Source organism: Onychostoma macrolepis, chromosome 16 (genome assembly GCF_012432095.1).
Source record: "Onychostoma macrolepis isolate SWU-2019 chromosome 16, ASM1243209v1, whole genome shotgun sequence".
In the NCBI taxonomy this organism is placed as follows: Eukaryota; Metazoa; Chordata; class Actinopteri; order Cypriniformes; family Cyprinidae; genus Onychostoma; species Onychostoma macrolepis.
The window spans coordinates 2,605,145-2,626,901 of record NC_081170.1 but is presented as its reverse complement, the minus strand read 5'-3'; the positions used below and the strand labels follow the sequence as shown (position 1 = coordinate 2,626,901).

At 34.7% G+C, this 21,757-nt stretch overlaps 2 protein-coding genes across 5 annotated transcripts; one reads left to right on the top strand and one right to left on the bottom strand.

Annotated features, from left to right (window-relative positions):
• Window positions 1-2,602: 2,602 nt before the first annotated feature.
• On the top strand, window positions 2,603-8,776 carry klf10 (Kruppel like factor 10). Of its 3 annotated transcripts, none has more exons than XM_058747826.1 (4): window positions 2,603-2,739; window positions 4,637-4,777; window positions 5,830-6,283; window positions 7,868-8,776. In XM_058747826.1, exons 1-4 carry the CDS (start codon window positions 2,719-2,721, stop codon window positions 8,140-8,142), a joined length of 891 nt encoding a protein of 296 aa, XP_058603809.1. In that variant the 5' UTR covers window positions 2,603-2,718; the 3' UTR covers window positions 8,143-8,776. The 3 variants fall into 3 exon arrangements, with proteins under 3 accessions (XP_058603809.1, XP_058603808.1, XP_058603810.1); XM_058747825.1 differs by having other exon boundaries at window positions 2,637-2,739; window positions 4,634-4,777; XM_058747827.1 differs by lacking the exon at window positions 2,603-2,739 and having other exon boundaries at window positions 4,669-4,799.
• A 505-nt stretch (window positions 8,777-9,281) lies between these two features.
• On the bottom strand, window positions 9,282-19,159 carry azin1a (antizyme inhibitor 1a). 2 transcript variants are annotated; one of them, XM_058747824.1, is made up of 12 exons: window positions 18,954-19,159; window positions 16,495-16,616; window positions 15,745-15,937; window positions 15,481-15,654; window positions 15,131-15,303; window positions 14,562-14,696; window positions 13,600-13,681; window positions 13,368-13,442; window positions 13,115-13,280; window positions 12,796-12,914; window positions 10,622-10,836; window positions 9,282-10,529 (listed from the first exon to the last, which is right to left on the bottom strand). In XM_058747824.1, the coding sequence occupies exons 3-12, from the start codon at window positions 15,850-15,852 to the stop codon at window positions 10,415-10,417; spliced, it is 1,362 nt and encodes a 453-aa protein (XP_058603807.1). In that variant the 5' UTR covers window positions 15,853-15,937; window positions 16,495-16,616; window positions 18,954-19,159; the 3' UTR covers window positions 9,282-10,414. The 2 variants fall into 2 exon arrangements, with proteins under 2 accessions (XP_058603807.1, XP_058603806.1); XM_058747823.1 differs by lacking the exon at window positions 18,954-19,159 and adding an exon at window positions 17,838-18,021.
• Between the last annotated feature and the right edge of the window lie 2,598 nt (window positions 19,160-21,757).

Genomic DNA, 21,757 nt, shown 5'->3' with positions numbered 1-21,757 from the left:
AATACTAAATCAGTTTTTTTTGTGTGTGTGAGATGAATTAATGCACATTCACATTTAGTCTAGAACTACAGTAACATCACGTTCACACAGCGCACTGTCAGTCAATAAATGGGAAATAATAAGAAGACACAAAGAAAGGATGAATAAAGACATACAGTTTTCATTGCTTTCGGATGAACAGAATTTTGGATAGTTTCCATACACTGTAAAGAGTGAAAGTTGACTTAAAAAAATTGAGGAAACCCCTTGCCTTAAAATTATTAAGTACATAATTAAAAAAAAAAAAAGTTAAGTGAACTTGACAATTCAATTAACTTATTTTTTTAATTATCATTTACTATGATTTCATTCAACTCTGAATAAAGAAAAAAGAGGTTTGGATCCAGTAAATTTTTTGGCTAACAGGAAACATAAATTAACTGTAATAGACCTACACTGTAAAAAGTGATAAGTTGACTTAACTTTAAAAAATTGAGGAAAGCCGTTGCCTTAAAAAAAAAAAAAAAAAAAAATTATTTAAGTGAATTGTCAAGTTCACTTAACTTTATTATTATTATTATTTACTTAATCATTTCAAGGCAAGGGGTTTCCTCAATTTTTTTAAGTTTAGTCAACTTATCACTTTTTACAGTGTATTCCCTGTATCTTCTTTTAAGTGGTCAAATAATCTTTGTTAATAAAACATCTTAAAAACAAAAAGAGAAGTCACTTACAAAACAAAACAAAAACAAACATTAATAATTCTGACCAAACTTTTTCTGTATAAGTGCATTGCCAAAACAAATATTCCTAAGAAAGGCTTAAGTCGGTATAACATTTGTGAATCAGATTATTAATTTTATTTTATTGGTAAGCAGATGAGGCAAGGTCTGTACTTGTATATTCTCCACAATATTATTCCAATATGGTATTATGTAAGCAATTGATGTTATCTCACCCTGGAAGGGAGCCTTGATAATACAGTTATTATTTTGTTGATCTGCAGAAAAGCAAACACTTCCAGTCATTGTGTCAGTTAAGTTCAGACTGAGAGTAAATACATGCCTGGAAATGTAGTACCTTGCAACAGAAAGACACACCAAGGGAACGGCATTGAAAACAACAGCAGATATGGGAATATTATCTCTGTAAGAAATCTGAATAAAGTCTATACTGACCAACTAAAAGAAGGTTGTCACGTAATTTATTCTTGTAGCAATGTAGCAACTGATTCTGAGTTTCGAAAAGCTCTGTTTCACAGGTTTTGGTTCACAGTGCATGCCATTTAATGCTCATTAACATCTGCACACTTAGGCTGTTTGTGTGATCTTAACGTGGAAGATGTGAGAGCGGTAATAACCAAAATAACTCTGTCTGTGACTCATTCTCTACAGATCAACGTTTATGCGGTTGAATCATACATTAGCAATCGTGTTTTTGGCCTCGGCGGGACCGCTCTAGATTTACACATGCTCATGCACTCATACAAATCTAGGGCAAAGGTCCAGTCCAGGAATTCAGGCCTCAGATGACCCGTCAGTGCTGGAGAGAGAAGCCAGTGTCGTTTAACAGTATCATCAAATATTATCAGGAATAGAGTTTGTGCAGAACAAGCTTCAGCAGAGAGAGTAAACCCACGTCCCTGAGACCGTCTGCATTTTGGCCTGTTGGGTAACTGTTATTTAACAGCTTACTAAACCGAGTATATAACCAAACTTTTTTTGGGGGGGGGTTAAATGCAAAAGTTCAACCAGTTTAACAGTCAGCATTGCAAAACCCATACAGATGAGGCGCTTCTCTGAATTGTAATTTTTTAATTAAAGTATTTTTTTTTTTACAATTAAAAATATTTATTTCATTTTATTCTCTCTCTTTCTCTATACTAACTTAAGTTATAATGTTTTTTACTTTAAAACCTTTACTTTTTATATATTTTTATATATATATATATATATATATATATATATATATATATATATATATATATTATATACAAATTTTGTTTTAACTTTTAGTGTGTGTATATATATATATATATAGCCTACTGTAAAATTGCATTTTTTAAGATATATAAATATATATTTGATATGAATAATATTTATGTGTATACATATATAGAACAGAAAAATGATTATATTATTAAATTGTATATATTTTTAATAATTTTGTCTCCAGATGATTCATAAAGTGTAAATCTCTCTTCTCAGATACACTGTAGAATGAATCCGTGACACACAAAAATAGGCTTATTAATGTAGAAACGAGGTCAACGCTGGTTTAACATTATTTTAATGATATTATGGTGCAATGATGAAATAGGCCTAATGGAAGCCATTACACAGCGTCATGAAGAAAATCAAGGCTTTTGAGGGGTCGCTGTTGTAAGCTCGAATAAAACATGTGAGTAAAATGCCAGAGCTGAATCAGGTCCAGCAGGGATCGTCTTAAATATCCGCGCATCAGTCTCATGGACACACAGCTGACCGACTGTGTACCATCCGCACACACCGCGCGGATCAGCCGCTGATCACGCAGCGAAGCGCGCTCCTGATTGGCTGACGCTCCGCACACCTTTGTCGATGATTGGCTGGAGGCGAAAGCACGACCTCCACGGCCCGGCTCGGTTTTCTGAAATATGTGAATGAATCGAAGTTCCAGAAACAGTGACAGTATTGATCATAATGAGACTTCAGTCAGTTCAGTCAGAGTGATAAACGAGAGGCACAATACAGCATCAGTATGACATCCATATCTAAAAGTGTAAGTAAAACCATCTGCATTAATACATTTAAGACTGTATTTTAATTTGATCTGCTAATAATAAAAATGTTTTTATTTTTTAAAATTTATTTTATATTAATTTCATGTTTAAGTGCAGATATAATGCATTCTTTTTCCTATTTAATATGTTTATAAACAGCTGGTTTTGAATAATACTGGTCAAAACTATTAAACAAACATTACATAATGATGACTGACCATAATGATGCATAATTATGATTAGAAGCTGATGTACAAAGGAATCAATTGATTGAAATTATGCATTTTTTTTGTTGTTGATAAAACTACTTTTTTAAAGTATTGAAAATAAAACTATTATTATTATTGCTATATTATAATTTACAGGGGCGTTAGGGGGGATGCAGAGTATGCCAGGCTTATGGGCCCAGACCGCTAGGGGCCCCCAAATGACGACTTTGGTTATTTTATTTTTATTTTTTTATTTGAGCACGTCTTCTAGCACTTTTAAGGACAGATACACCTTGCCAATTTGCCAATTTTTTTTTTTTTTTGTATGGCTGTTCATAATATTTTTTATTAAATGTGAGCAAATTTCATTGTGAATGAATAACATTCTTGAACTGACCCGCATGCGCATAAGAAAATATAAAACACTGAAAATATAAAACACTGAAAATCAGCAAACATTATCAACAAATGTATTTGGTGGAACCAAAATAAATAAGAAATGAATGTTAAAAAAGCTTCCAAAATCATCTTAGATAAATGGCAAAAGTCAAAAGGCCTTCCAAAGTCTAAAATATTTTTTCTAATATTTTGCTAACTTCCTTGTCTTTCTCACGTCACTGGTCAGCTCGACTCACTCTCCTCATGTGATGAATGAAATCCGACTCCTGCAGCTGATCTGAGAGGCACACTGCATTGTTCAAAGTAAAAATAAAAAAAATTGTATAAATATGTAAATAATTTTTTTTTTTTTTAATTGGTAAAAACAAGGAAATTGATCTGGCATTTCTTCTTTTTGCTGTATCGAAAACATATCGAAACGAACTCACTGCTCTTGACTGAATAACGTATGATTAAATATATCCTATTCCGTTTATACAGTGAAGAATATGCAATGTTATTTTACATTTGATTATTTAATTTCTGTACTTACAAATCTAAAAACCCAAAACATCTTTAATTTGTATCTTTGTTATATTTATTTGTGCTATTGCATGTAATTTGTTCATTTGTTCGTCTTAATTTACTGACCGTTCACTTGTCTTTAATAGGCTAATGTTTCAACTTTATATTTTTTGCTGTGTTATTGAAATTGGAATCATGAATTGTAAAAATTTAACTGGTATAGGCTTATAATTTTGGTGTTATTTAAGCTTATTTATTATAATACAAGATAACAAAAACAATGATCTTTTTTTTTTACAACAAAGTTAGGCTACTTGAAATAAAATATTTAAATGTTAATTGAAATAATATAAATATTAACAGATACAGTTTTTAAATTTCTTATAATTATTCAGTTTCTTTCAATTTCTTTTTAAGCGTTAAAAGCAAAAAACAAAAGTCTTGCATAGCCCCCTTAAAACTCTTCATGGCACCCCTGCCGGCTATATACAAATATTATTATTACATTTCTTAGTGAAATTATGCATTTTCATGCATACATTACACATTTTAAACTTTTTGATTACTTTTGAGCTAACTTGTTTATTATATTGATTTAAATAGGATAATCTTGTACCATATTCATATAAAAAATATTCCTTATAGTTGTTCTTAACAACGTGAAGTGCATTAAACTTTACATTACTGTAGAACAAGGTTGGGTTCGTGAGTTTAATGAAAAGCATATTATTAATTAAATCATAAAAAATGAAATGTATTTAATTTCCTTTTGTGACATTAGCAGCCTGATTCAGACTGGAGATATTCAGAAGCTGTGGAGGCCCTGATGTCTATGAAGATCCAGCAGAGGGAGTTTTGGCCCTTGACTCGTTCCCCTGATGCCTGCGATGATCCCGTCGCTGCTGATCTCCACCAGTCCACCTCTGTGAGTGAGCCGGGACACAAAGGTGAATCTCACAAACAGATCCAGGTCGTGTTTTATTTATTTTTTTAAAAAGCATATACACAAATGCAAACCTCAACTTCATTATTGTAATGTAAAAACAAATTATATACTATTTAAACTGTAAGGTATTTATGCATTTGTTTTTGTACTGCATTTAATTTAAGATTTAAATGAAGGCAAGACATTTTATTCCTAAAAACTTGGTGAAAATGTAGATATATATATATATATATTTTTTGTTTTGTTTTTCGGCCTTTTAGTATTTTCTGCGATATTTAAAAACTCTTTATGTGTCAATAAAACCAAACAAGAATTTTGATCCTGACTTTATCCAAAATGTTAATTTTTTTTTTTTTTAATAAAACTGCCTTATATTGAACGTTAAACAGGGTTATTATAGTAACTACAACTAAAGCCATTGCTACTTATAAAAATAAAAAATAAAATAAAAATCGAATTCACTTAAATAGCTAAAACTGAAAAAATAATAAAATCTATCATATTATAGACATTATAAATAGACATAAGTAAAACTAAAGTGAAAATATAAAAATAAAAACTCATTCAAAATAATAATAAAAACTATAACAATATCCAAGTGATTAAATGTCACTGATAAATATTCAGATTAGATGCCTCATTAATGATTTAATGCCTCGTTTGCATATTTAAACATAACATTTCAGAACACTTGTGATACAAAACAGTTGTCTTAATATACTGTGATGACTCAACTGGGGAAAAAATGGCGAGATCTACTAGTGAAATATTTACCTCTATGTCATAAAGTCATTGTAGTACAGTAATATGGTAAATACAGTAATAAAAGGACTGCATTTCAGTATTCTAATTGAAATAGCCGAAACTAAAACATCAAGGTAACGAGAGATGCATGAAAGTAATGGCACAATATGACCTGAAGATGTTTTTGTGAGATTCACCCATGAATTGAAATATGGTAATCTGGCCAAACCTGTTTCTTTAGTTAAGTACGATGCAAAAATAGTCATGAATTGGTTGTATTTTTTCAGGTAAGGTCATGCATGACTCCACCGCACAGCCCTGACGGCGACCCGCACCCGGGGTCAGGGGTCACGGCTTCACCCGAGGCCCGATCTCGAGCGGTCAGCGTGATCCGGCACACGTCAGACGCAGACATGAACCGTCATCCCCCATCAGCCCCTGCTGCAGCGGCGTCTGATTCGCTCTCAGTCTTCCAGATGCTTCCAGTGACCTCAGCGAGCTCCGGCCCTGTGCTGTTTGTGGCCAGAGCTTCAGTCGTGGTGATTCTGTCTCCTAAACAAACAGCCACAGCGCCTTCATGTGGTTTGAAGTTTACCGCCATCGCTCCCGCTCCAGCCCGCGACTCGTCCGCAAACAGAGCCGTCCCGTCACGGCCCCGCGATCACGTCTGCACTCATCCCGACTGCGGGAAAACATACTTCAAAAGCTCCCACCTTAAAGCGCACCTGAGAACACACACAGGTACAGAGAACCATCTTTCTCCTACATTTACATGTTTATTGTTTGCATGATTTAGATCACTGATTTTACATAAAGCAGAGTTTTAAATAATAGAGACATTTTAAATACTATTTTTTTAAAGTTGAGAAAATTAAAGGAATAAATATGTGACCCTGGAGCACAAAACCAGTCTTAAGTCGCTTTTATGTCAAAAATCATTAGTATATTAAGTAAATTCATGTTCCATGAAGATATTTTGTAAATTTCTTACCGTAAATATATCAAAACTTAATTTTTGATTAGTAATATGCATTGCTAAGAATTCATTTGGACAACTTTAAAGGTGATTTTCTCAATATTTAATTTTTTTGCACCCTCAGATTCCAGATTTTCAAATAGTTGCATCTCAGCCAAATATTGTCCGATCCTAACAAACCATACATCAATGGAAAGCTTATTTTATAGCTTATTTATAGCAGATGATGTATAAATCTCAATTTTGAAAAATTGACACTTAAGGCTGGTTTTGTGGTCCAGGATCACATATAAGGAAAAGTGATGCATCAATACGTTCTCTAAATGTAAATGCATACACTATGAGTTGTATTAGCATTGCTTAAACATTTAAAAATGCAACTTTAAACCGATCTCCATTTCTTTTTAATTTATTTTATAAAAAAAAAAAAAAAAAACAATAAATTAAATTAAATAAATAGCTTAATGCTTGAATACCTTAGCTCCCAACTGCTAAACAGAGTTATGTTAGAATCAATGATATACTATTTTTTTTTTCCTCAGTATTTTGAATTAGAATATTATCTTTTGTTTTAGATAAAACAAATTTTGGTATCTTTTTTGTGTTTTGGTCAGTTTTGTTAGTAAATATGTTTATATAGTTTTTTTTTAATATAAATGTTTATTGAGTTATTTTAGCACTTTAACTTAAACTAAACTGAGATAAGTTGTCTTGTCAACTTGAAGTAAAATTTTATTTTAAAATATAATGGTATTAGTTAACTACCATAACCCAGTCACTACAATAAATAAATAATTTTTACTGTACCTTCAGATCACACTGCAAAAAAGTATTCAAATAAATCAAGATGCATTTACTTGCATTTACTATCAAGATGCAAAATGAAGTCGTTTTCTGAGAAAGTGAACAAAAAGTCAGTTTATGATTAAAACAAGAACAAATATCTGCCAAAAGGCTCACAAAAATCAACTTAATACAAAGGGAAACCATGTTTTCATTCCCCACTGAGAGACATCTGTTCTTGTTTTAAGCATAAATTCACTTCATTTTGTTCAAAGTCTCAGAAACAAGGCTTTATTTGTTCATTTTCCGTTTCAAGTAAATGTATCTTGATTTAAGGATGTTTAGATATTTGTATTGGAACAAAAAACCAAAACACTTAGGGGAGATGTTCATATTTTTGCAGTGCATGCAGCATTTAATGCCGTGACATGATTGAATGTATGACTTTCTGCTCTGAATTAAGGCCTTATTTTGTGGAAGAGCGAATTAAGACTTTTTAATAAATGCAGAAATTCTGTAAAATGAAACCTCACACCAAAGTTTGGTTTTCCATTTGCTCCAACCAGGTGAGAAGCCGTTCAGGTGCTGCTGGGACGGCTGCTTACGGAGTTTTGCCAGGTCTGATGAACTGTCTCGTCATCGCCGCACACACACAGGAGAGAAGCGTTTCTCCTGCCCCATTTGCCACAGCCGCTTTGTGCGCAGCGACCACCTGGCAAAACACGCTCGCCGTCATCTAACGGCCAGGAGAACGCCGGCGTGGCAGAAGGAGGTTTACCGTCTGAACAGCATCAGTGCTGTCTGTCACCTGCAGCCTCTGGCACCTAAAACTAAGAGCTGACAGAGAGTCCGTCACACCTGTACTCATTTAACTCTTTATATATATTTACACACACTATTGTTCCAAAGTTTGGAATCATTAGGATTTTTTTAATATTTTTGAAATTATTTCTGCTCAGCAAGGCTGCATTTATTTAATTAAACAATACAGTAAAATCTGTAATATTGTGAAATATTATAATTTTAAAATAGCTGTTTTTTTATGTGAATATATTATAAACTGTAATTTATTTCTGTGATGCGCAGCTGTATTTTCAGCATCATTACTCCAGTTTTCAGTGTCACATGATTCTTCAGATATCATTCTAATATGCTGATTTGATGCACAAGAAAAATTTCTGATTATTATCAATGTTGAACACAGTTGTGCTGCACAATATTTTTGTGAAAACTGATACATTTTATTTTTCAGGATTCGCAGATGAATAGGAAGCTCAAAAGGGCAGCGTTTATTTGAAATAAATATTTTTGAATAGATTTAATGTATTCAAATATTTTTCTTTCAAATATTTTTATTTGAAAGAAATATATATATCTAAATGGATTGACATCAGATTGGACTGTTTTTTTTTTTTTTTGCATATATAAATAAATGAGCCTTTTTTAAACTACTTTAATTACTATGAAAAAAAAATATGGGCTTTAGATTCAATAATCAATTCCAAACCAAAACCAATCAAGAAATTTGTTTCTAGCGGTTTGCTCACTCATGTTCTCACAGTAAAGGCAATGCTGTACCAGACATTAAAATGCAAAATGAATCCACAAGGCCATTAATACCATTTTATTGACAGCAAAACTTTTCAAGAAAAGGTAAATGCTGTAAACGGCAAACAGTCCATAGTTTATGCTCGGACACTGAACAAACATTTCATTCGTCTTATTCCTGTTCAGTGTTGCACAGTTCGTTGCTTTCAACAGCTTCCTCTCACTTCAACCCAGCAGCACTTCCTCCAACCGTCTTCAACACATTCTCAGACATACTTGCACAATACCAGAGACGTCCTGGACAGAACACACGTGTGTAATGCTGAGATAATGCACAGCATGACACGAATAGGCCCGAAACAAAAGTATGTGAAAGCAGACACTTCCCAATTTTGTGCAATACTGCAGTACAAAATGCAGCCACACACGTCATCTTTTCATTTAAATGCAAGCATTTTCTTTTAATGGCAATGCAAGCATGTACAAATATGTACAACTAGACCAGACGCTTGCACTTTGTGTCAGCATTTGCATACTTACGTCAAAGGAATAGTTCAAAAGCATTGCATCAGTGTCTCAGCAATGGATGCTCTGCAGTGAATGGGTGCCGTCAGAATCCAAACAGCTGATAAAAACACCACAGTAATCCACACGTCTCCAGCTCAACATTAAGATGTTTTTAACCGTTTCTTCTGGCTAAAATATGAGTCCTCTATACATAATAACGCTTCCTCCATTGAAAAGGTTGTTTTGTCTGAATCAAGAGAGAAATCAAAACGTATTTGTTTCAGCTTTTGTCTTCTCCAGATGTTAACTGATGGACTGGAGTGGTGTGGATTATTGTGATGTTTTTATCAGCTGACTCTCATTCTGACGGCACCCATTCACTGCAGAGCATCCATTGATGAGCAAGTGATGCGATGCTACATTTCTCCAAATCTGATGAAGAAACAAACTAATTTATATCTCAGTTGAGGTCATTTGCAGCAAATTTTCATTTTTGGGTGAACTATTCCTTTAAAGTGCATTTTAGGCCTAAGATTTCAACAGTTTACAACATTTCCATTGTATTTTGTCCACAAAAACTTACCACAGTGCTGAACTTTTCCTGCAACAGTTCAAATACTGTTCACAATTTTCCAGTTTAAAAATCATATTCTTAATACAAACAACAAAAAACAAGTGCATGTTTCTTTAAAAGCATCTGATGATGTCATGAAACTAGACTCGAGCTTTAATAAATAATAACTTCCCCTGTTGGGTACATGACTGATTCCATTAGTAAGTGGAAATAGTATGTGTGTATATATATATATTTATAAAACGGACTTAAATATAATTAAGTGTATCTGTAAATGCCAACAGGCCCATTTGTTAAAGCTAATCGCACCTATTTGCTGTATATCCATCAGTTGCGATGGCTATGAAGTTGCTCTGGTCAATAGCACTTCTTCAGCTCTGGTCCCAACCAAACGTCTTCAAAGCAACTGAAGCTTCTTAGAAGATTCCAGGTTCTTAAGTGCTTAAAGTCAGTCGAAATAATGACATTAATAAGTGGCTTTATGTTACGCTGGGGTGGAAACGGATGCCTTGGATATGTTTGGTTGCAGGCAGCATGGTACCAGAGAGAAATTCGTCATCCTCACGTCCAAAGTGATGCCACAATTATGAAGCTCTTGCCTACAGAGAGGAAAAACAGCTTGATTAAAAAGCAAAACAAATGCACCGGGTTTGAAATACCACGTACAGCGACATCAAGATTCACTCCGTACCAGTCGTGTTCAGTGATGCAGTAGAAGACGGGCGGTTTGTGTTCCTCTCCGTCAGTGAATGAGGCCCCCAGACCATTGGCCCCTGCGTTGCTGAAAAGCAGCCAGTCTCCGACACTGAGCTCCGGCAGCAGACATCGCTCCATCACCTGGTCCAGATCATCAGCAGACGGACCCCACAGACTGCTGGAGAACAGCGGCTCTTCTGCGCTCACCTCCTGACAAAACACCACATTACACATGATCACTGAGAGCTCTACCTAGACTATATAAAGGCTAATGTTTTTGTGTATATAAATCGCAGAGAAGAGTCTTAGCATTTGCTGTCTAGTTGCAGCTCGTCAAAAACTTCATTAACTCCATTTGATTTTCAGAAAGTAAGTGCAAGTGTCTGATCATATATAAAGCCAAAATACCAGCTCTGAACACAAGTTTGCAAGGTGGCTAAATGATGCCAGTGTTATTTTTTTTTTATTAAGTACTGCACACTTTTTACTTTATATTTAAGTACAGTGCAGTTTTTTTTTTTTACTTTTAGGTACAGTACATTTTAATTTAATCATTTAAGTTTTTTATTTACCTGTATGTAAGCACAGTGCAGTGTTAATGTTCAAACTGTATTTACAATGTTTAAAGTGGCCAACAATAATAAATATTCTCATTAGGAATAAAACTGCCTCGTTTTTGAACTGTGCAGAGCTGTAGCAGAATAATTAGTCCTACTATGCTACTATATTTTAATGTTGGTCATTATGGTGGTACTTGGAGAGCCAAATATTTTCTGAGGTGGTACTTGGCATAAAAAGTTTGAGAACCTCTGTTCTAGAGGGACGTCTATTACCGCCGCACTCGTGTCTCACACAAGAGAGCCACATGTTTAGAAAGCCATGGAAAATTAATGCAAGTTCAACTTTTAAAAAACATGTCTCCAGACTATATTGCTGTTTTTCTGCATCCCACTGCATCTCATGTTTTTAAATGAAAAAAGTAGTCTACTCTTTGTGATTTCTTTCCGGTATTAAACTATACATACTTACATGATGCTTGTTGTTTCTAATTGTTTAAGCAACGTAATTAATTGTATATGGTTTATAAACATTATTTGAAACATTATGCACTTTTTTCAAAGACAGTCGTGTTATTTTATTGCTGTGAAGAAACGTGCATTAGTACGGTAATATTTTGCTCGATGCGCCCTCTTGTGGCCTCAGGAGAGAAGCCAAAAGCTTTTTTTTTAGAATATAATTCGAATTTTGGTAATATTGTAGTACAGAATTCGAATTTAGTTTTTCAGCCAATTTGACAGCCCTACTGCAGAATAAGCCTTAAATGTTTTCAGAAGTGCAACAGCGCACTCATATATATGTTTTCGATGCAGAGTGCAAATGACTGTGCATTTATTTGTGTTTTTAACTCGATGGGAGTGAAATGAAACTGTGTGAAACTGAGGTTGTCTGTCTCCCCTCTTCCCCCGCCGCTCCGCAGCGCACCATGCCTATTTTTTTAGCGTTTTTTAAAACTGTGGTGAGAACTAACCAGTGATGAAAGAGAGGGTTTCATGACCCTTTAACAGCCTGTTATGGGCTCAATCACAAAAGATGACGTTCAAATCTTTTAAAATCTTTCTTAGTCCAACAAGAGCAGAGGCTCACACACATAATTGTAGAAAACTATCTTACAATGTGCTTTTATTCAGAGGCCAAAAAAGTGCTCAGTGCAAGGACAAAATGTTTTCAATTCACATCGTCAGTGTCACACTGGTGTTTTGGCCTCTGAATAAAAGCATATTGTGAGCAACTTTTCTACTATTATGCATGTGAGCTTATCTATTTTTTTTGGAGTTATATTTTTTGAGCTTTAGTGTTATCCATTTACACATTTCTTTACTATTTAACATGGACGATTCACATCTTTTATATTTAAAAATCTTAGAAATGTAAAACTCACTGACAAAAAACAACACCAAAGGAATTTCAGTTTAGTAATTATTAATGTTCACTATAAAAGAGATGTACTAAAACCATTGCATGTATGAAATGTATTTTCATGCATATAAAAAAAAAAAAAAAAAACATAAAAAAAAATGTATCATCTGTAAATATTTGCTGATGTTTATACATTAGATCAAGGTGACATTACTAAAAAAAAATTTTTAAGAGAAAAAGATAAATATTTACCTTGTGCGCCAAAGGCATCGATATTGAATCTTCACACAGCAGCTTATTGGCAAAAGACCCATAAACCCCATCGTTCATGTAGTAGAGAAACTCAGGCTCATCGTTTGCAGACAGTGCATCTGAAAAAACACAAACATGAGTTCAATAAACACCTTGTGATCAGTGCATCACCTATTAGACATGCAGTGGAATTTTATTTAATATGTACAGTAAGGCTGTGCAATATTGCAAAATAACATTTTATATAAATTATATTTGTTACCATACATTTATATACCCTTTTGATGATTATGAACATGATATGATGACTAGCACTCACTGTGTGGTTGACCACTGAAATCACGAGCCACTGTTTTCTTGCCGATTATATTCACGGCCAGCGTGAAGGCAGATGACACATAATAAGCTCCGGGTTCAGCGATGATCGTCAAGCCGGTCGAGAGAGGAAAATACATGTCCAGCATGGGTTTCAGCGTCTGGTTGACCTGCACACAAAAACAACACCAGAAGCTCAGGGAGGGGGACATAGAAATGCAAAAACAATCTTATAAATGTACAGCAGAATACAGTACCTTGTCTAACTGCGCCTCACTTCCATCAAAGCCACCTCCGACATCCAAAATACTCATGTCAAAGCCGAGCTCCTCCTAAGATCAAATTCATTTATAACACGTTACCAAGGGAGAAATAAATACTGAAAGTGACATTTAGATATATAAAGATCATTCCCTCTGGGTTCGGTAGGGAAGCTCATGGCACAATCAGATTAGAATTCGATCCATGACTGTATGAGCAATGACTCACCCCCATATCAAAGACACAGCGGGCATCAGAAACAGCACGAGAGAACGCTTGTGCATCCTGACAACAGCTGGGAATGTTAAATCTGTGAGCAAAGCATGAAATTAAAACTCATTCACTTCCTGCATAAATGTCCTTGGCGTAACTTGTGCATCAGAAACTCAGAAGTTAGTTCTGAGAAAAGCTCAATCATTATTTGCATGCATACAAGCTTTAATATCTAATGCATCACATGATTCACATCGAACTCTATTTGCCCTTAAACTAATTTCCAGAGGCATTTTTACTTTTATAAGGGCATTTTCTATCCTTATTAGATCTATGCATCATCTTGTGTATCAAATTTTTACATTTAAACAAATTCAATTAGAATAAGACTAAGCAATAGACTGTTACCATTCAAAAGAAGTTAATATCAACAAAATCCATTTTTCCATCAAAGAAGCTGCATCTGAAGCACCATTAAGCAGTATTTACACTGCAATTATAATTGCATAAATATTTCTATGAGACCAATGTTTTCAAAATAAGATTTTAAAATAAAATCTCCATCTTAATGAGTCATTGAGCCATTTACTAAAACAATTTGTTCAAAGGCTAATTCATTCATGAACAAAGCAAGTGTCTGTCTTTATGAATGGATCACTGATTCGTTCAGAAACGCATAACGGTTCTGCTGCTGCTTTGTTTTTGTTTACCATTTTAATTGGCAAAACAGAATAAAACAATATTCTCTTCTTATTTACCTAACTGTTGTACCCTCAATGCATGTCTCTGTTTTTGCAAAGTGAGAGACATACTTGATAACGTCAGCTATCACATTGTCAAAACAACAATTAGGATATTATTTTAAACGATACATATTGCATGCCCCTACTATGACATCAGAAATAATTTTTGAGGCCACTGTAACTTCTAAATGACTCCAGTCGCATTCCGTATTCCTCAAAACTCAAGAGACTCACTTGACTCCTGTAACATGCAGGCTGAGCTCTCTGGCGCACTCCAGCAGATGTCTGCAGTCCTTCAGTGTGGAGCCGAACGGTATGGCCGTCTCCTCTCGGTCGCAGCAGCTCTCCGATGTCAACAGCAGCAACACCCTGTTGCAGAAAACCAGTTCAAGAAGAGAAGACTTCATATAAAAAAAAAAAAATTTGTGCATTAGTGTGAATGCAGCCTATTAGAGCTGCTGCTGTCTATCATCAGTGATTATCAAACAGCAATAACACAGAGAAAAATCCCTCACTGCCCTTGTCTGGAAAACGTTTAGATAGTAAAAGCACTTTTTGCTTGTGATATACACATATATATATATATATATATATACATACATACACATATATATACATATATACACATATATATATATATATATATATATATATATATATATAATTGCATCATGATTCCCAGAATCTAAATCAGATTGAGGTTTCTAAAGATTCCCACCCCAAAAATTTTATTTTTTTATATTTTACTGCATATGTTTGCATTTTGATAAGCATAGTCACTGCAGTGTGACGACATAACTCACTTTGCTTTGGGATGGCATCGCGCAATCTTCCTCAGCTCCGCCTCATTATCACAAACCAGGAGGGGGATGTTGTGTTTGGCTGCGTATTTGATATGGGAGAGCTGTTTACACGTGCCGCCAAGAATAATGTCTTGAGACGGGACGCCAAAGCCCTTCACTAAGTCCAGCTCATGCTGAAAGATAAGCACAGCAGTCAAAACTGATGACACACATAAAGCAGCAAACAAAAGTAATAATCCATTTCAAAAATAGACAGACACAAATATAGAACCAGACTGTTATTTTAGGACAATGAATAGTCTAGTTTTAGCGAGAGAGGAGATGAGACATATTTTATACTTTATATTTACTTTGTTTGAACAAACAAAGCCAGTTCCGAGAGCAGCCAGGATTTCAACGACCATAGGGCTGCTGTTGCTCTTGACCGTGTAGAAAGGCCGAATCTGGTCCATTTTAGTTCTCCAGCGAACTTGCTGCCGAACAATCACCCCCAGGTCAGCAACGAAAAATGCACTCTTCAGTGCCTAAAGAAAAAACAACACATCACGCTTTGGTATAACAAGAAAAGGCACAATAAATGAAGCAATAAAGCAGAATTCCCTTTTTATACTCACAAGAGTTTGATCATGGATGTGTTTATCGATGACATCTCGGAGAGCTGCGCTTCCTTCCAGAAGCTCAACAGAAAAGTGCAGTTCATCCAGAGTTCCCTTCATACTCATCCGTAATCTGTGATGTTCTGACTGGCATAAAGCAGGTCACCTATTTATGAGAACCCTCAGAGCTCTTGGGTCCTAGCGATATCCACTACATACACAAGACATGCAGAAAAAAAATAAAAAATCAAAAAATCAATAAATGCAAGCTTAAATGATAACTCGTAAGCTTTTCAGTCATTTATTTAATTTGGAAAGAAATCATTGTTTCAAGCAAACATTCATTGTTGCCAAGAAGAAAACAAATAAATATTACAATAATATAAAAACTTGCATTTTTACATCACCCACAAACAAACAAATTTCTAGCCTTTTAACATTTACAGGGATCAATGTGTTGGACCCCAGCTGTATGTAATGCTCGTTTTATTCTAGGTTATTTAATCTGCACAAATAGGTATGACACATTCAATGCCATGTTTGACATCACAGCAGAAAGACTCCTGCAGTTCACATCGATCAGAGAGCAGCAGGTCAGAAGAGTCACTGACTTCCACTGACCTCGGCAATCCATTCTCAAAGCAGGTCTAAAAACAGCTACAGACTGAAACTGCTAAGTAAGGGTGGGCGGTATGACTAAAATCAGAACTTCCTCATGCATGTATAAAGTAGCACACCGTAAGTGAGGATACAGCAATGTCAACCTACAGGGACAGGTCAGAGGTCGACCTCTCCAGCTATCAGCTAGGATCCCAAGGGGGCTCCGCGTTGAAATCGAACTGCTCACGGTAGACACAAGCCCCTAAGCTGATCTCGTAGTTCACGTACTCCTGCAAAATACATAAATGTGGCATGTCAAAGAATAGAAAACAATAACTATTGTAGAACAATCAGACAGAGAAACTTTTCAAAGCAATTTTTTTTTTTATTTACACACATTTTTTTCTAATATATTCCAAGGACATTTTATATTAAGTATACACGAAGAATGGGGAAAATACGTGTGACCACAAAACTAGTCTTTAGTCGCTGGGATATATTTGTAGCAATAGCCAAAAATACATTGTATGGGTCAAAATGATTGATTTTTCTTTTATGCCAAAAATCATTGGGATATTAAGTAAAGATCATGTTTCACGAAGATATTTTGTACATTTCCGACTGTAAATATATCAAAACTTAATTTTTGATTAGTAATATGCATTTCTAAGAACTTCATTTGGACAACTTTAAAAGCGATTTTCTCAATATTTTGATTTTTTTGCACCCTCAGATTCCAGATTTTCAAATAGTTGTAAATACTGTCCTATCATAACAAACCATACATGGATAGAAAGCTTATTTATTCAGCTTTCAGATGATGTATAACTCAATTTCGAAAAACTGACCATTATGACTGGTTTTGTGGTCCAGGGTCACATACCTACACACACGAAAAATAAATAAATATATATATATATATATATATATATATATATTTCAATTATATTTAATATAATTTTAATGACAATAATAATTTTAATATACCTAATATAAGATAAGTATTTTTCATTCTCAAACCAAATTTTAAACTGATTACACATAAATTTTCAAGCTGTTTATTTTCTGAAAATTAAAAAAAAAGAAATACAAGTAATTTATACAATGAATATCGAAATTAGACACCCGGAAATTAACGAGGCGCCAATTCCACACGTTTTTTTCATCGATATAATACAAAAGGTCTCTCATATAATTTTTTTTAGCGGTTAACAAAAACTCCTTGGTTTATCAGTTGACATTTACATCATTAGTGTTTATTTGTGATGATTACACAGCCGACATTCGCGATAAGATTTAAATTACAGTGCAATTTATTGCTAACCGTCACTTAGCCAGCTAGCAGCTACCGGTATTCAAGTCATACGCAATTTATCTAAATATCATTAAAACATAACGAGTTAATTCAGACTGAAAGCAGTCAAGTGATAATAAACAACTGGAATATTTTCGTCAAATATAAACACGAGGCTAACAGACACACGTTAGCTTATACACCCAGAGCTACTTACACGGGAGAAATCGCGAGCATTTGAGGTAAACAGTCTTCTCTTTTTTGGCGGAATTTTTACTAAATAATAAGAGCACCGATATGAGAGATAACGTTAATGTTTTGATCCATATATCTGCGTAATCCAATGAGCCTCGGACGGTTGTGAAGGTTGAGGGATGAAGCGCGTGAAGGAGGCGGGGTGATAATTTAAATGAAGTGGTGAAGGGAGTAAGGAGGCGGGGCTGTTATGTTAATTAGGTGGTGAAGCGCATGAAAGGGGCGGGCTGTTCATTGCAATGCGTAGAAAAGTGGGTGGAGCTTCAGTTTGAATAATATGAGCGAGTGAAAGGAGCGGGGCTTAATTTATGCGGTGAAAGGGGCGGGGCTTTGTTTAAATAATTTGATGAGAGTGAAAGCAGCGGCACAGTCAGACTCCATGGAATCAAAATAAGAGTTTTGTTTTGTTCTCCTAATCCACTTCTGTTAGTGCAGCTGATAAGTGTAGGATAATATGCAGTCAGCCAGTCACAAACTAAACAACAACCTTATATTTATCTGCTACGGGTTAATTTTTTTATTTTTTTCGTATATTAACATAAAAATGAAATTAACATTTCCAAATGAAATCATAGTAAAGCACCTATTTAAATTACTGGATGAATCAAATTAAGTAGCCTAAATCAACAGTGCAACAACAAAAAGCCACAATTTAAACATGTAGCCTACAAAATACATACAAAATATGCAGACAGCATGACATAACATTTCAAGATTGTTTGTTGATAATCTTCATACATTAAAAAGTACATGCAGTTGCAAAGCATAAACAATGGCAAACAAAATCTTTAGTGAACATCCGTAAATCATATGTGCATAACAAAACGTTTTATTTGAACAAAACGTTCTTTATCTATTTTTTATAACTTGCTTGTATAGTATAATGCATAGACTACTATTGCCTAAAATATAGTATATTACATAGTATACAGATGCCTTCAAATACCATCATTTTTAGTTTTTCGTTTATACTTAAAATTCTCCAGATAACCAGTAAGATCAATATGATGGTGTTTTATAGTAATATCAATATTAAAATGTATTGATATTGATAAGAAGGAAGAGTGACATCTCATACCTGAATGCCCAAAGAGCCTTCATCGTCTCGCCTACAAAGTTCCTGTCAGAACATTGTCCATTTTTCAGTTTTATAGCGTGATTCCGGATAAAACATGATAAATAATTCTGAATTTATTGCACTGTATGTCAATGTCTAGAATGACAGAATGTCCTCTACAGTATCTTGCTCTCTTCATATAGATGAGCTGCTGCTGCCGTGTCCAGTTTCTGATGAAATGAATCCAGTGACCACACTAACATCCACAGTTTATAGAGGGAGGTGTGTTTACCCTGCTCTCTCTCTCTCTCTCTCTCTCTCTCTCTGTGACATTCTTCTCAAGTTTTTCAGATATAGTCAAACTGTTTAAAGTTCTGATTCACCACATTCTCTAGAGTAAATGATAAACCTAATGACTAACTGATGAAGATGCTGACTTAAATAGCACTTTTGAAATAGTAACACCAATAGACGTAGATGAGTTTGTCTCTTCATCAGATTTGGAGAAATGTAGCATTTCATTACGTGCTCACCAGTGGATCCTCTGCAGTGAATGGGTGCCGTCAGAATGAGAGTCTAAACAGCTGATAAAAACATCACGAGTAATCCACACCACTCCATCAGATAACATCTTGAGAAGACAAAAGTTGCAAGAAACAAATCCATCAAGGCATTTTTGCTTGCAGCTTTTGACTAAAATATGAGTCCATCATTTATAATAACGCTTCCTCTGGTGAAAAAGTCCATCTCTCACACATCAAAATATGTACCACATATTTGTTTAGAGCTGTTTTGGACTGTTTAGGCTTGTAAACGCTGCTTGATCTGTGCAGATTTCTCTCTTCCACCACTTTTTCACTGGAGGAAGCGTTATTATGGATTATGGACTCGTATTTTAGTTTAAAAAAAAGTCTTAATGCTGGATTTGTTTCAGCTTTTGTCTTCTCCAGATGTTAACTGATGGACTGGAGTGCTGTGGATTATTGTAATGTTTTTATCAGCTGTTTGGACTCTCATTCTGACGGCACCCATTCACTGCAGAGCACTGAAGAGTCAACCTAAACATTTCTGTGCCACGATATGTTACAGACACAGATTCCTCTTTTGTGAATATAGTTCCCTTTTCTCCGATTGCTGAGTCCTTTTACCAAAAATAGTTTCATCAGAATGTCAAATGAGCCAATTGGGCTTCACAATAGCTCTGTTTGTTTTACCCACGTCAATGTTGCTCGGACTGTTACGCTTGTCAGTGAAAGTTTCTTTTTTGCAGCACACAAAAGCAGTTCCGAGTTTTGTGCCGACTCCCTCTAGACTATAAATGAGCGCATGGCATCTAATCTAACATAACATCTACAGCAGCTCGGAGTGAACGGCGCTGTTTGATAACCATTGTTCTTTGTATAATGGTGATCTGCTTCTGTAGGCTTGTTGAAGGAAGGACATGTGGTTTGCCTGCCATATGCAATAACACCCCACTGCTATTGAGCAACAGGAATTCTCCTGAGCTTTAAGGCCCTAAATACAATACAAAATAAAGAAACTCTCCAATAACCTAAAGTATTTCAGATAATCTGATGGGAGAAAACAAAGGACATTGTAACAATAGAATTGTGCAATTTTCCAGTGAAAGTAATAAAAGTGATTTGCACCATTAAGTGACTGGAAATGTCAACAGTGTTACATAACAGGTGAGACTGGGGCTACAGTTGTCACACTTTTTAGTCGAGTGAATATTTTTCATGCTGTTTTTTTTTTTTTAGACACAAACCTAAAGTAATATTTCCAGATGAACACTTACTGGACTGAAGCAGCTCGGCTTTACTTGATTCTCTTTTAGAGAAATCGGCGCGTCTCAAATCTGATCATCAGGATCTTTTGAGGAGTGTTTATTTATTTCTTCATCTCTCGATCAGCATTGGATTGCATTGCATTATATGTTTGGATCATTTAAATCTCATCTTACTAAGACATATTATTGGAGATATAGAGTGACCACTGCATTTAAATCATTTTATGTCAGTATCTGGTGTACTGTTATAAAGATTTAATTGATTTACATTACAGGCATCAGAATTTCATCACTTTTTGGCCATATTAATATCAGCATCTGCACCAAATTGCATATTTTTGCTGAGTTTGAGTTTCTGAATAAAATTGAACTGTTTTTCCTTGATATTCTCACTATATCAGACTATATTATTCATAAAAACCTGATGTATCAAATATGATACTCAAAAAAAAAAAAAAAAGACAGGTTTTACAGGGTTAAGATACATTTAAACTAGTTGTATTGTTAAAGATTGTAAGTAAATGGAAATTACTTTTTGGCTTTGCTACATTTTAACTATATTTAAACACCATTTTTATGTGTTAAAAACATGTGAAGGTCATTGCCAGCAGGATAAATGAATAGACAGTGAGTTTATAACTAAAACAATAGAGCTTATCTTTTGTTTTCCATCACTATCTGTCACCTTTCATCTCTCCACCCAGCACACAGCACACAAATGAACTCAGCCATTTCCTTGACCCCCTTTCAATAAATATTCACCCTTATCCTGACAAAAAGAACATCAGTTGGATTTTAACTCTGTAGAATTTGATTAGTCTACTTTGTATCAGTTTGAGAAGTAGATTTGAGAACTGCAGCAATGTGGGCTTACAAAAACATTTCATATGACTAAAGAAGATTGTGAGTCAGGTTGACTACTCTTTTGATAGTTACATGTTTTTTGTCATTTTGTAGCCTGACAAATCACTAATATGAACTGTCAGACTATATATGGAAACGTACAGAAGCCCATTTTCACCACAGAAAAAAAATT

What these genes read in the sequence shown, in the direction of transcription:
- klf10 (XM_058747825.1), top strand. Translation starts at nt 2,719, where the DNA reads ATGACATCCATATCTAAAAGT. An exon ending in TGACATCCATATCTAAAAGT is followed by an intron (nt 2,740 to 4,633) that starts GTAAGTAAAACC and finishes TTGTGACATTAG; the next exon opens with CAGCCTGATTCAGACTGGAG. An exon ending in GCACCTGAGAACACACACAG is followed by an intron (nt 6,284 to 7,867) that starts GTACAGAGAACC and finishes TGCTCCAACCAG; the next exon opens with GTGAGAAGCCGTTCAGGTGC.
- azin1a (XM_058747824.1), bottom strand. Translation starts at nt 15,852, where the DNA reads ATGAGTATGAAGGGAACTCTGGATGAACTGCACTTTTCTGTTGAGCTT. An exon ending in CGATGCCATCCCAAAGCAAA is followed by an intron (nt 14,697 to 15,130) that starts GTGAGTTATGTC and finishes TTTCTGCAACAG; the next exon opens with GGTGTTGCTGCTGTTGACAT. An exon ending in CTGCATGTTACAGGAGTCAA is followed by an intron (nt 13,682 to 14,561) that starts GTGAGTCTCTTG and finishes CTTTGCTCACAG; the next exon opens with ATTTAACATTCCCAGCTGTT.